The sequence below is a fragment of the Bolinopsis microptera genome, chromosome 8 (genome assembly GCF_026151205.1).
Source record: "Bolinopsis microptera isolate Bmic1 chromosome 8, MBARI_Bmic_1.0, whole genome shotgun sequence".
Classification (NCBI taxonomy): domain Eukaryota; kingdom Metazoa; phylum Ctenophora; class Tentaculata; order Lobata; family Bolinopsidae; genus Bolinopsis; species Bolinopsis microptera.
In genome coordinates, this window is record NC_087079.1 from 16,410,637 (window position 1) to 16,423,352 (window position 12,716).

At 36.4% G+C, this 12,716-nt stretch overlaps 1 protein-coding gene across 2 annotated transcripts; it reads right to left on the reverse strand.

The window, feature by feature from the left end:
* Positions 1-3,113: 3,113 nt before the first annotated feature.
* On the reverse strand, positions 3,114-10,230 carry LOC134819409 (prolyl 4-hydroxylase subunit alpha-2-like). Of its 2 annotated transcripts, none has more exons than XM_063829356.1 (5): positions 10,136-10,230; positions 9,422-9,570; positions 6,017-6,202; positions 4,662-4,746; positions 3,114-3,691 (listed from the first exon to the last, which is right to left on the reverse strand). In XM_063829356.1, the coding sequence occupies exons 1-5, from the start codon at positions 10,191-10,193 to the stop codon at positions 3,567-3,569; spliced, it is 603 nt and encodes a 200-aa protein (XP_063685426.1). In that variant the 5' UTR covers positions 10,194-10,230; the 3' UTR covers positions 3,114-3,566. The 2 variants fall into 2 exon arrangements, with proteins under 2 accessions (XP_063685426.1, XP_063685425.1); XM_063829355.1 differs by lacking the exon at positions 6,017-6,202 and adding an exon at positions 6,257-6,451.
* Between the last annotated feature and the right edge of the window lie 2,486 nt (positions 10,231-12,716).

Sequence of the window (12,716 nt, forward strand, 5' to 3'; positions counted from 1 at the left end):
GTTAACTATTTTATTTAGTTAAAAATATGACCTGAGTTCTTCCTATTCCTAGGACTCTTCTAGAAAAATATCTACGTTCGAATGTATAATAATTAAGGACCCTCGAGCGTTTCGAGATTTTTCTAGAAGGACCTCTATTAACATTGAACATTAGGTACCAGAGCTACCTAGAGAACGAGTCAAATTCCAAAGTAATAGTCTGTTATAACGAGCGGGCATAGAGTGATTATCCATCAGCATTTTAACCCCATGTCATGTGATCCGAAATCAGCTTTCAAAATACGTCTTTAGGCTCATGGTAGTCGGGTGGCGCGCACGAGCGATAAGACTTATGGCTCGGTCGACCGAGCCATAAGTCTTATCGCTCGTGCGCGCCACCCGACTACCATGAGCCTTACCACGAACCACGAATTAAATCAACAAGGGTCTGACCGACCACATGCATGGTTTAGTTCAGCTCGTTTTGCGCGTTCATGATCATACAATAAATTTGGCGCGTTACGAATAGTGAAAATTGCCAACGTGTATTATCAGTAAGAGGATGCATTCTTGGTTTTTGTGACACGGTCACCATGAGCCATCTTGCAATTACCAGTAATATTCTACCTTAGTCTAACTTGATCTATTAACAGCTATGATAGAGCAAGTAATTAACCAAAAATATACACTGAACCACTCTAAAAGTGTCAGATATAAATGGAGGAAAGTGTGCTACAAATGGGGGTAAGAAATGGTGCTACAGGCCACAAATATTGAGAATACATCGTCTCACGTGTAGCAGTATGTGTATTTACAGAAATAGTCAAGAAAATAAGATATAAAATCTTGTTCCTTCAGACATCCTGAGCTACTTGCCAGTGATTTAGTCTTATGGGAACCTATGCAGTATGCATGGTAGAGCACAGCAAGGCCGACCAAGACAAAGCTACTTGTCTATGTTACTGAAGGAAGTTGGGACAAACTATAAAGAGGAACTGCGAACCCTGATGCTCTGATGCGGGACAGTGATATATGGAGGGGGTTATCTGGCGTAGATCAGACTTAGTTCCGACACAGTAGTAGTAGTAGTAGTAGTGTTCCTTCCATAATTCGGCTGATAAAAGTTAGGTCATAAAGAAGTCATCATAGATTAATTATCTTAACCCAAGGAAAATAACTCTGACTGAAACCATGTTTACATAGGCGTTTTTACCGACACTGGACACAATGTTTCACCTAGTATACGATCTACATATTTTATCGTTGATGACATAACGATCATGTATTGACTTTTGGAGTTTTATATTACGAATATTTAAAACTGTGTTTCGAATTCTTCGTTAAATCGATAAATAATCCAGTAAATCTCTAACTCTGATAACTTTCTTATCCAGTGCATCTCTTCTAAATAGTTTTTCATCACTTGTTTACAGATCATAGTTATGAAATCAAATGAACAGCCGAGGTTATCATGTACAGTGTACAGGTTATCATATACAGTGTACACGTGGTATACGATTATATGTAATATTATAGCTCGAGCTATAAAAACTGGAAAAATGTCTTAAGGCTCCTTTTGAAATACTGGACACGTGCGTCTAAAACTACTTCATAAACTAATCAACTACTTCTCTGTTTTACATTCCATAAAGCCATAACATGCTCAACTGAGCATGTTAAATTAAAATAAGTGAGCAGACGATTTCATGATAGAGATTTGGAATTGTTTTTAGCAAGCATTAAAATTTTAGTGATATTCAGCTGATGTCGATACGAAATTAGTAAATAAATTATAGTTTGGACTCTGATATGTGTACAAATATATTAGATTTTCGGTTTATATTACGTAAGTTTGATTTGATTATGATAAAAGGCGGTATAAAATTCCGGATATAAATTCAAAGTAATGATTATCTTGCAAACAAGTAGGAGGTAAAACTGCCGGTGATATAGTATCTATCTCTGTACGATTAATTGAAAGTGAAACATGGAATGCAGTACAATGATCTGCTGTCTGAAATGATACCTGCTGTATTTCACAACCCTGTGTGAGTGTATTCCAAATATTACTATTTCTTACAATATTCCTAGCAATTTTGTGTATAAATCTCTTAAAGCGTAACAGGGGATGTTTTTTCCTCAACTTGTAAATCTATCTTTGTTGATGTTTCCGAGCGTCATAATTGCTGATACCTATTCTGATTATTGTGATAACAACATTGATAAAATGCCAGTATAACTACTCACTAATGTATTTATAGATAATAATTCATGACTATTTATATCTAATATATCATACATAACTGTCACCAACAGGTAAACCAACATTGTATACATTGGCCGATGTTTGCTACATGTAATGTTGGTTACAGATACTAATTGATTCATAATTATGTCATTTATTATTAATTGAAACATTTGACTGATTGGACCATTTATCAATAAGTTAGAGACTTGAAAGCAGATCGGAATTTTTAGAAATATTTATGATGACGTGTGATCATATTACGTGGTCACAGAGGGGGAGGGAGGGGTATCTAAACGATTTAACGCTAGAGTAACACAATAGCTTAATATGTAAAACTGTTTACGGAGGGAGAGGGGGTTAAAAATGGGCCAAAAAGTGATTACGTAATATATGTTAACGACCCCTAATGGCCTTAGTTGTATTAATATTTGATTTCCCAGAGGTAATTAAATTAATATCCTCCGCTAACTCCACGTGGATATATTACATACGACAAACACACTGTAAAAACACACACCGCTAAACCTTACCTAGTACAGTGTCAAGTCAAGGAAGTAAGAATTTATTTTACTTCTACAATAAACACTGTAATATTCCTGACGGACTGTGGTTTGCTGTGTGGGCTACTACTGTAGGAATATTCGTGTGTAGCGTGGTGATACAAAGTTAACTATCACGTCTGGTAGGTCCGACACCACTTATTTTACAAAAAAGGAGGGAAAAGGCAGAGCTAAAGGCAGAGCTAAAGGCAGAGCTAAAGGCAGAGCTAAAGGACACTGGCGTAGTAAAGCCGGATATTTGGTGTATTTCTAATTTTTGTATGCAGTTGTCCCGCTTATGAGTGTCAAATTCTTTAATTAAGAGATCAAAAACCAAAGTAAATTGCTTTTTTATAAAAATTGAAATGAAAATACAATATAGTAGTATAAATGTAATAAGAATGAAGATAAATCCCCTTTTCGTTATATTCACATGGAACATGTAAGTGTAAATTTAGTATGAATATTAAGTAATCCCAGTAATATGTGAGAGAAACAGAAGTTAAAGATTGAAAACCGGGCATGCTATTGTACAAAATTGCCAGAAAAATAGAAATTTTACAAAAAATAATATAATACAGTAAATCTTTAAAAAGTAAATAAACGGCAAGGGCATCAATACCTAAACTTACGAAAAAAACCATATTTACAATTGGTTATTGACAATAGCTAGAAAGTTAATGCAGTTCACTGCAAAATATAAATGAAATTTTAATATAATAATATAATAATTGATTATTGGACATAAACTCCAACTAGAATTTTAACTTTTAGCTCAAATCTCCCAATTCACCAACAAGTCAAGTGGTGTACTGTCCATTGTAAAGTTTAGCCTCTTTTTCTCGTTTGAATTGTTGCAGATCGCACGGTCGGGTGAATATCTGATCGTTGACGTGGAACCATTTGTTCATCACCCACTTTGTACCTGAAATATAATCAATTGTGGTGGGTATGTTTAGTATTCTGGCCCATAACCAGGATGTAATGTTATTCTATATTTTCAACTGAGCTGAAAAAATATTTTGCCAGTGTGTACTTCCAGTTAATGTAATGTAATTATGTAATGTAATGTAATTATACTGATCCAATAATCCAGTCTCCGAAGATTAGATAAACCACATGAATATTTATAATTATATATAATATTATATAAATTAAATTAATATAATAACAATATAAAACACATATAAATATATAGTATGAACAAGGCAGCAGCGATGCTGCAAGGGCAGTCGAACTGTTCGATGACCCAGTAGAGGAATCAAGGAATCTCTTCTAAGCGTCTTAAGTAAGTATAATAGTATTTAACACGCTCTCACTATTTAGCTCGCCCAAATGTTTATATAATATTGTGAAAAGGCCCTGAGGGTATGAAATTAACTTCATTCGATGAATTTTTGGATCATCCCCATGACGTAGGGTAAAAATGTTTCCCTAAGGAGTTATGGGTAAAACACTGTTTTGGTCACGTGACAGGCTAGTAAAACGGAAATTCGATTTTTTAAGGTTAGGGTCCAGGGTTGTGGTTAGGGTTGTGGTTAGCTTTGAGGTTGTGGTTAGGGTGAGGGCTTGGGGTGTAGTTCATTTAAAACCGTTTTGTTCGACTGCAAAACCGTAAAAACCCAAGTCACGTGATAATTATTGGACGAGCGAAATAATATGAGCCAATAGAAAAAGATAATACAAATGTAAATAATATGTAAATAATATGTAAATAATATGTAAATAAACATTAAACATATATAAAGACAGCTAGTCTGTTGAGTGATACCATTCACGGTTTAATCTTCTTAACGACACAGATTGCCACCATCCCTTAGTTTGTGACTAAAAGATATAATTCAAATAAAGCTAATGACAGAATGATTTCACATTATGAATGATTGCACACGAACCTGCCAAGACAGGGCACCCAGCGTGACGTGTGAGAAGGTCCGGATCTCCATTTGGCAACAGGTTATACCAGAAGACAGCCGCATTCTGAGGAAGAAGGGTCCTTCACATAATATCACGTAATCAGCCGAGGGGGAGGGGGGTTTCCAAATGATTTCGCTAACTTGTGATTTTGACACAATAGATATGCGTAAAACTGATCGCCGAGGGGGCAAAAATTATCCAAAAAGTAATTACGTAATAATATGTGAACAACCCCTAAAAGAAAGAGGCAGAGCTTTGGAAACAAGTACCCTCACCCGCTCCCCCCCCCCCCCCCGCCATTTTCTGGGAGTAGGAAAACCCGTAAAGGAAAATGTAAAAAACTCCATTTTTCGGGGTATAATGTTCAGGTAAAAAGCCCCACTTTCCGAAGGATAGACATAATTAAAATACCCCACTTTTTGAGATCAGGTAAAAAACCTCCAAATTTTGGGGAAACCTCCATGTTCCGGGGCACAGAAACGGGTAAAACACCGCCACATTGGGGGGGGGGGGGGGGGGGGGGTAGGGGTATCCAATGGTGAAAAATTGTGTAAAATGGTGAAAAATGGTGAATGATTTTTATGGTGAATCGGGTTTCCAAATTGTAAAAGTTCACCATTTTTCGCCATTTTTCCGATGAATATATTTGCCTTCTAGTTTTAGTTTTGACCTGGTGTTATCACCCCAAATAAATTGTTGGTTATTATTAACTCAGATTTTGAGGATATAGAGAAACAATTAAACATGTGTTTCATTAAATTTAAAGTAAATCTAGGTTTTACAATTCGGAAGCTCGATTCACCAAAACTATCAATCATAATTTTTCATCAAAACTCGTGAATACTGAACATGGTGAGAAAGGTACATTGAAAATGGTAACTTTAAGTGAACATGGCGAGTAAGATACATCAAAACTGGTAACTGTTAGTGAACATGGCGAGTAAGGTTTATCAAAACTGAGCTCTTGGTACACATTAATGATACTTTGAAAATAAAAAACTAAAATGGTGTAAAATGGTGAAAAATTGTGATGGTGAATGATTTTTATGGTGAATCAGGTTTCAAAATTGTATTTGTAAAATTATTTCACAATTTTTCACCATTAGATACCCCCCGGGGGTAGAAACGAGTAAAACAACTTCATTTTCTGAAGAAAAATAAAACAAATAAACACTGCCAATTTATGGACATTAGAAACACATAAAGTTTTTAAAGCACCATTCAACCACACGCTTTTTCACATGCAGAAAATCAATTGAAGGGAGGATCTTCAAACATAAAAGTGACAAATGACAATGCCTCACAAGAAATGCAGTGTCCGCTGCTGACTCACTTGGGTGGGGGGTAACCTCACTCCACCATCTATAAAGACTGTCGCCCCACCAGCGTCAGTCTTTCCCATGTAGAACAACAGAGTAGCCACACGATTCCCTCCTTCGTGGTCTAGGAAAGCTTTCTCCTCTCGGGTAGCCATGTCATAGTGCGGCTCATACTGTCCGGCCATGCCGTAGTTATTGACCTGTAAAAAATAGCATTGAGGCCCAGGAGGCCTGGCAAGACACAACTAACCCACCTTTTTTGGAAGTAACCGCGCGCCACCATCGGTGAATATGGTGGCACCCCCATCAACTGGCTCTTGGAGATAAATCAATAGTGTCGCCACTCGGTTACCCGCCTCGCTCGGACCGAGTTTCTGTACTTTTATGTCTCTAAGTGTTTTCATATCATAATGGGGCTCGTACTGGCCAGCCATACCATAGTTATTAACCTGAAATGTACAGACAGACTCTGTTACCATCAATAACTCACTCTACAAACAGCTACTATTATATTACTAACGGATAAAACACTGGTTATGTTACGGATAAAACACTGGTTATGTAACGGATAAAACACTGGTTGTGTAACGGATAAAACACTGGTTATGTAACGGATAAAACACTGGTTATGTAACGGATAAAACACTGGCTGTGTAACGGATAAAACACTGGCTGTGTAACGGATAAAACACTGGTTATGTAACGGATAAAATACTGGTTGTGTAACGGTTAAAACACTGGTTATGTAACGGATAAAACACTGGTTATGTAACGGATAAAACACTGGCTGTGTAACGGATAAAACACTTGTTATGTAACGGATAAAACACTGGTTATGTAACGGATAAAACACTGGTTATGTAACGGATAAAACACTGGTTATGTAACGGATAAAACACTGGTTATGTAACGGATAAAACACTGGTTATTAGGGCCTTTCGTGATATCATGGATCAAATTAGTTCCACCGGGATCTAGTAGTACTCATTATTCTGCGGCCTGTATGTATTGACAGTATTGTCATCTCGAACATTTTTCAGTTTTCCAGACATGGATTGGGTTGACGAGTTGTCGTACGTCACCTCGAGATGGAGCACCCGGGCCGCACCCCACTTGGGTCTGAGGTCAAGTGACTATGACGTCACTCGAACTGCTGCTCCGTTTCCCGCTCGTTAGACCAGGTGAGAACGCATGCTTGCTAAATTTTGCACCTTTAAAGTATATACCCCTGATGTTTAAACTAATTTTCGGTCGATTTGAGGGTGTCCTAAATGGTGCAAATTTTGACTTTTTACACCAATCCAATTACAATATAAAATTATCTTTTAGATGCGATGGCACTGTACACTCACTCCATTTTGCCATTAGGGACACGGAGGGGTGGGAGAATCTGATGTTTATAGATTGTTTTATTTTGAAAAGGAGTTGGTGTAAATTATAATTGATGGCATTTGATAGTTGAGGTGATATTAATTGGAGAATTGTTTGATTCCAGAAAATAGTAGTGCAGTTTATTACTGTTTTTACAGTAAAGTGGATGATGGTTCTTATATAATTGGGCACTTTACGCAATAGATAATCTTCCGTGAGGTCGTTTACTAAATCTCCCTTTCACGATTTCTTTGTTTACCGTTCTCCTCTTATTGTTAGTTTTAGGGGAAGGGGGATTTTCAGCAGTAATTGGGTTACCCTCCCAACAATAGAAAACTTCCCATGCGACACGTTGTTGAGGAACGTTTAGAGTAGCAATCCTTTTAAATGCATGATATCTGTAAGATGAGTTCAGTTCTTGTACAACCTATTTTAATTCCTCTTTAAACTTATCGAGACCCCGGCCGTACCTTGGTTTGCCCTTATTTTTGTACGGCCAAGACTGATCTCTAAAATCTGTAAGTAAGTTGTAAGTCTTGTACTTACAGTACTTACAGTACAAGTCTTGTACTTACAGATTTTATTCTTCTTTTCTAAAACATTTTCACTGATACATGGTTGTTACTTAGTACAACTTAAAGTACATTTTCGTTAGAAACTCAACCGTTTTGAATTAATTAAGTAAAAACAATTTGCATGCCGACTTGCGCTAATAATTATTGATGGATGAAATACAGCAGCAGGTAAAATGTTTAAGATTTCGTGTATGGCTCTATTTCTCATGGTGACTGCACTGACAAAGACAGCAATAATACCATCACCACCAGACTCGCACACGGAAAAGTATAAATATCTCCTGGAAGAATTGGGCAAACCCGAAGCAGTTAATGGCGTCAACCTAATGTGGCATACCATTGAGGTGATTTCAACTTATCTCAGCAGTGTTGATTCAACCAAATCTGAACCCTTACAAAAATACCTGATAGAGAAAGATGTGGAGGAGGAGAACCTTGCTGATCAAGAAACTAAGGATGCCTTGATAAATGACGCCGACAAGAACATGGAGCAGGAAATGACTCGTAAAGAATTCCAGATTTTTGACAGAATCAGGAATGCTTTGGTGGATTTGATCTGCGACAACGAAGTTGAACTAAATTGTGTATTTTGGAGGTTTGCAACAATAAAATTTAATAGCTGATTTTGTTTTGATGTGATTTAAAACGTGAAATCTTCCTTCCCAGACTTAAATTATATTTGATTTATCCACTTACTTTATGGAAGGGACTTATTCGTATCACTAAAAGTTTCATTACTTCAGGAAGTTCGCAAAAAATGTTGAATCATGGGAAGAATCTCTCATCAACGATGCTAATCCCTAAATCTAAAGTACGCAGGTTCCTGGACGATTGGAAAAGTTAATCGGAATAGGAAATTCCAATTTTAAACTTTCAACAGGGACACTTCTTTAGTAGCATCAAGCATGTTTATCAAATCTTGACTACGCATATCTTACGTTTAATCGTATCTTAGTGCGATAAAAGGCCCTTTTACATTCTTAGAATATTTCTTTTGATATAATTGGGAATAAAAATACCTTTCTTTATTGGATTTGGAAACAAAATGCAAAATTGTCATTGGGATATTAACTTTCAATATTACATAGCAAATAGCAATATAATACTTATTACTTTTAACCATTTAGTTTTATTGCACATACAAGTTGTTAAGTGTTAGATACATATAATATGACATAACACGTAACGGATCGAAAACTGGCTGTGTTACATAAAATACTGGTTGTGTAACGGTTAAAACACTGGTTGTAACACATAAAATACTGGTTGTGTAACGGTTAAAACACTGGTTGTAACTTGTAACACATAAAATACTGGTTGTGTAACGGTTAAAACACTGGTTGTAACACACAAAATACTGGTTGTGTAACGGTTGAAACACTGGTTGTAACACATAAAATACTGGTTGTGTAACGGTTAAAACACTGGTTGTAACACTTAAAATACTGGTTGTGTAGCGGACACTATACTGACCTGATCGAGTTCTGCGTAGTCGTGACTGAGCTCCGTAGCGTCTTCCATCCTCCGGTTTATCCTGCGGACGATCCGCCCCTTGTCCTCAGTCATGTCGTCATCCAGCCACGCTGTCTTGCTCACTCGGTACTCAGCGTTCTCTAATTTACCTGTAACATCACTTGTAACATAACGTGTAACATAACGTGTAACATCACGTGTAACATAACGTGTAACATATTACATAATGTGTAACATAATGTGTAACATAACGTGTGACATAACGTGTAACATAACGTGTGACATCACGTGTAACATGACGTGTAACATGACGTGTAACATCATGATCATTGATCAGTTGTTAACCCGCACATAACTGGCCCAAGGGAATTTCAACTTAAATATTAATTAGATTAGTAATTGTTCTTGTTATTTATCATAATTGTAACTTAAAAGTGTGGAGGTCTTTTGGAAAAAATGGAGGTTTTTTAACCAGTTGTATCACATGTATGGTCAATGGTCATTGGTCAACGATGTGTTTTTTCAGTTTTTTAATGATACTGATAATATTACACGTTTATTATTTGTGCGGTGTCTATCATGTTCACCGACAATGTATGTATATTGTATACCTATATTGTGTACATTATCGGTGATTGGTGCTAGCTGCGCTCGGCTGAAATGAGGTTAAAATGAGGTTGAAATGAGGTTGAAATGAGGTTAAGGTTAAGTTACCTGTGTTCTTGTTGTGCACCGTAGCTCTATTCAAATGAGGTTGAGCGAGTTCCATCATTATATTAGCCTCCTCGTCACTAACTATGTCGTAGAATACGACAATCCGGGGGAAGGCCAGACCTAGATAGTAGATAATAATTTTAACCACGGAAATTTGTTTTAAATATTATGTTTAACATTTTTAAGTTCACTTTGATATTTAAAAAATCTTAAATTTTTAAATACTTTGTAAGTGCAACATTTTCTAAAATAAGTGTAATATTGTAAAAACAGTAACCATGAAAATTGATAAGGAGTGGAAAGAAAAGTTAACTTAATTAGAGTTAATAAAAATTATTTTTTCCCAAAAAAACTTCAACTTTAAATGGGGCTTTAAAATAGCTCCTTTTGGGTTTTTTTTGTTTTTTAAAAAACAGGTAATTTCCTTTTTTTTATTTCTTCTGGTTTTGACGGGGGGGGATTTGGGGGTGCGGGGGGGCCCGGTTTTTTTTACACAACTTTTCTTAATTTTTCTTTTTTTTCCCTTGTTGGGGGGGGGAAGTGGTGATTTTCGTCAAAAACCTTTACCAAGTTTATTAATTATTTAATTTTAAAAGTTTTATTTTAAATTCGCCCCCATTTTTTAAAAAAGGTTTATTTAAAAAAAATTTATAGCTTTTAAATTTTGGGTCTCCCGTTTTCCCCCCCTCCGAAAAAATCCCAAAAAACTTCCAATTTTTTTTTCCCCCGTACAAATTTTTAAAATTCCCCATCCCCCCATTTTACCATTTCAATTCCCCAAAAAATGTAACTCCTCAGGAAGCGAGTGTCACAGTTGAAACTTTTTAAAAAAAAACATAAAAAACCCCATTTTTTTAATTTTGGCATTTATTAAAACACTCAGAGGCCTTAAAACAGTTACAGGGGGGAACGTAAAAACCCAAACCCCCACCCTACACGTATTAAAAAAAACCCCCCCTACTAATTTTCCCACGAAATAAAACCCCCCTACTCCCAAGGGAAATAAACCCCCCCCAACCCAAAATTTTTAATTTTACACGAATTAAACCCCACCCCTACTTTTACACCATTATCGGGTATACAATATTTTCTGTAAAATCGGTGAACAAGAATTAAGCTGCTAGAAGCAGATCCTTACGGTGAGCAAGGTTATTTCCAGGTTCTTCTTTTCTATTCAGGATCGTCCTCAATCGGTGCATCTTTATCGTTTTAGCTTCCTTGGTGTCTAGAGAGATATTCTTGTGAATTTCATGATGTCTTAAAATTAAGTCAAGTAAGAAACATGGCGAAGGAATTTCTAATTCAAAAAATTTGGACTATCCATACAACCCTTGTAAATGCTAAAATCTGTGATCCTGTCCGACAGGATAGCGAGCAGTTTGGTCATTTTTCTAACTTCTTTTTATTATTTACTAATAATCTATTAAAACTAATTTCATAGCCGATTATTATTCATACCTTGGAATCTATGGCAGCTGATTCAACAGCTTCTTTTAGCTTGTTAAGCTCATTCTTGCTCCTTCGTCAACTATTCAATTACTTAGGTAGTTGTAATTCGTACACAAACTTGCTCATCTCGGGCATATCCTGATGACCTTAGCAGAAGGTTGCAAGTCTCCAGTCTTCCAGTAGTAAAAAGGTTAAGATCGTTAAAATTACACATTTTAAAGAGAATTTTATATTTGGGTCACCTAAATAATTTAGGCATTCGAAAGTAGCCCTTCGGTTTAATTAAAAAACTACATCAGAGTTCATTCTATCAATTCACAGATATCAATATCCCTTTATAAGCAGAAACACGCGGGTCTCCAGGTCTATACCTGTTGGTGGGGAACCTCTAGTCTGGATTTATGGGAGCTCTGTGGATGTTCAGGAGCTGTTTGAAGGCGGGGGTCATCTCGTAGAGCAGTTAGCGAATATACTGGGGGTGTCGTATTGTTAACTTACAGGAAAAGTTAGCATAATCGCTGTTCTTATACAAGCTTAATAACCGAGGATAAAGCGATTCAATGAAAATATTAGTATTTTGAATATTGGATTCAGATATTAAGTCTATGGAATTTAAACATTATGGGGGTAGTAAGGTTTGGATCTCGGGTCGAATATGAGTCTCGGAATCTGATGTCAGGTATCAGGTACATGTCTGTGAATGAACTTGTGTGTCACCGTTCCGCCCCTGTTAGACGTTACTATGCAACTTACTATTTTCCCCAATTTGCACGTTTCGTTCATGAACAAACGTACTGAAATCCTGACTTTCTGATCGAGCTTGAGGAGAAGAATTAATTTTTCGAATTAATTTTACAGGGATGGTCCACATGATAGTTTGAAAATTTAGAAAGAGCAAATGTCGTCTACGATACGACTTACAAAGCTGGTAGTTCAAAGAAAAGTAAGGCTTTTTATATAATTTTCAATAGGTTCAAATATATCAAATATCTTCTATGGGGGGACTACTCATCAGTAAGAGGGATTAATGGATCTTTAATTTGTAAATGGGCCTGGTAGCTAGGGTCGCTTTAATAGGCGAGATCTTGAATCACGTGATGATGAAAGTAGAACCTGCAGCAAAAGGCTATTT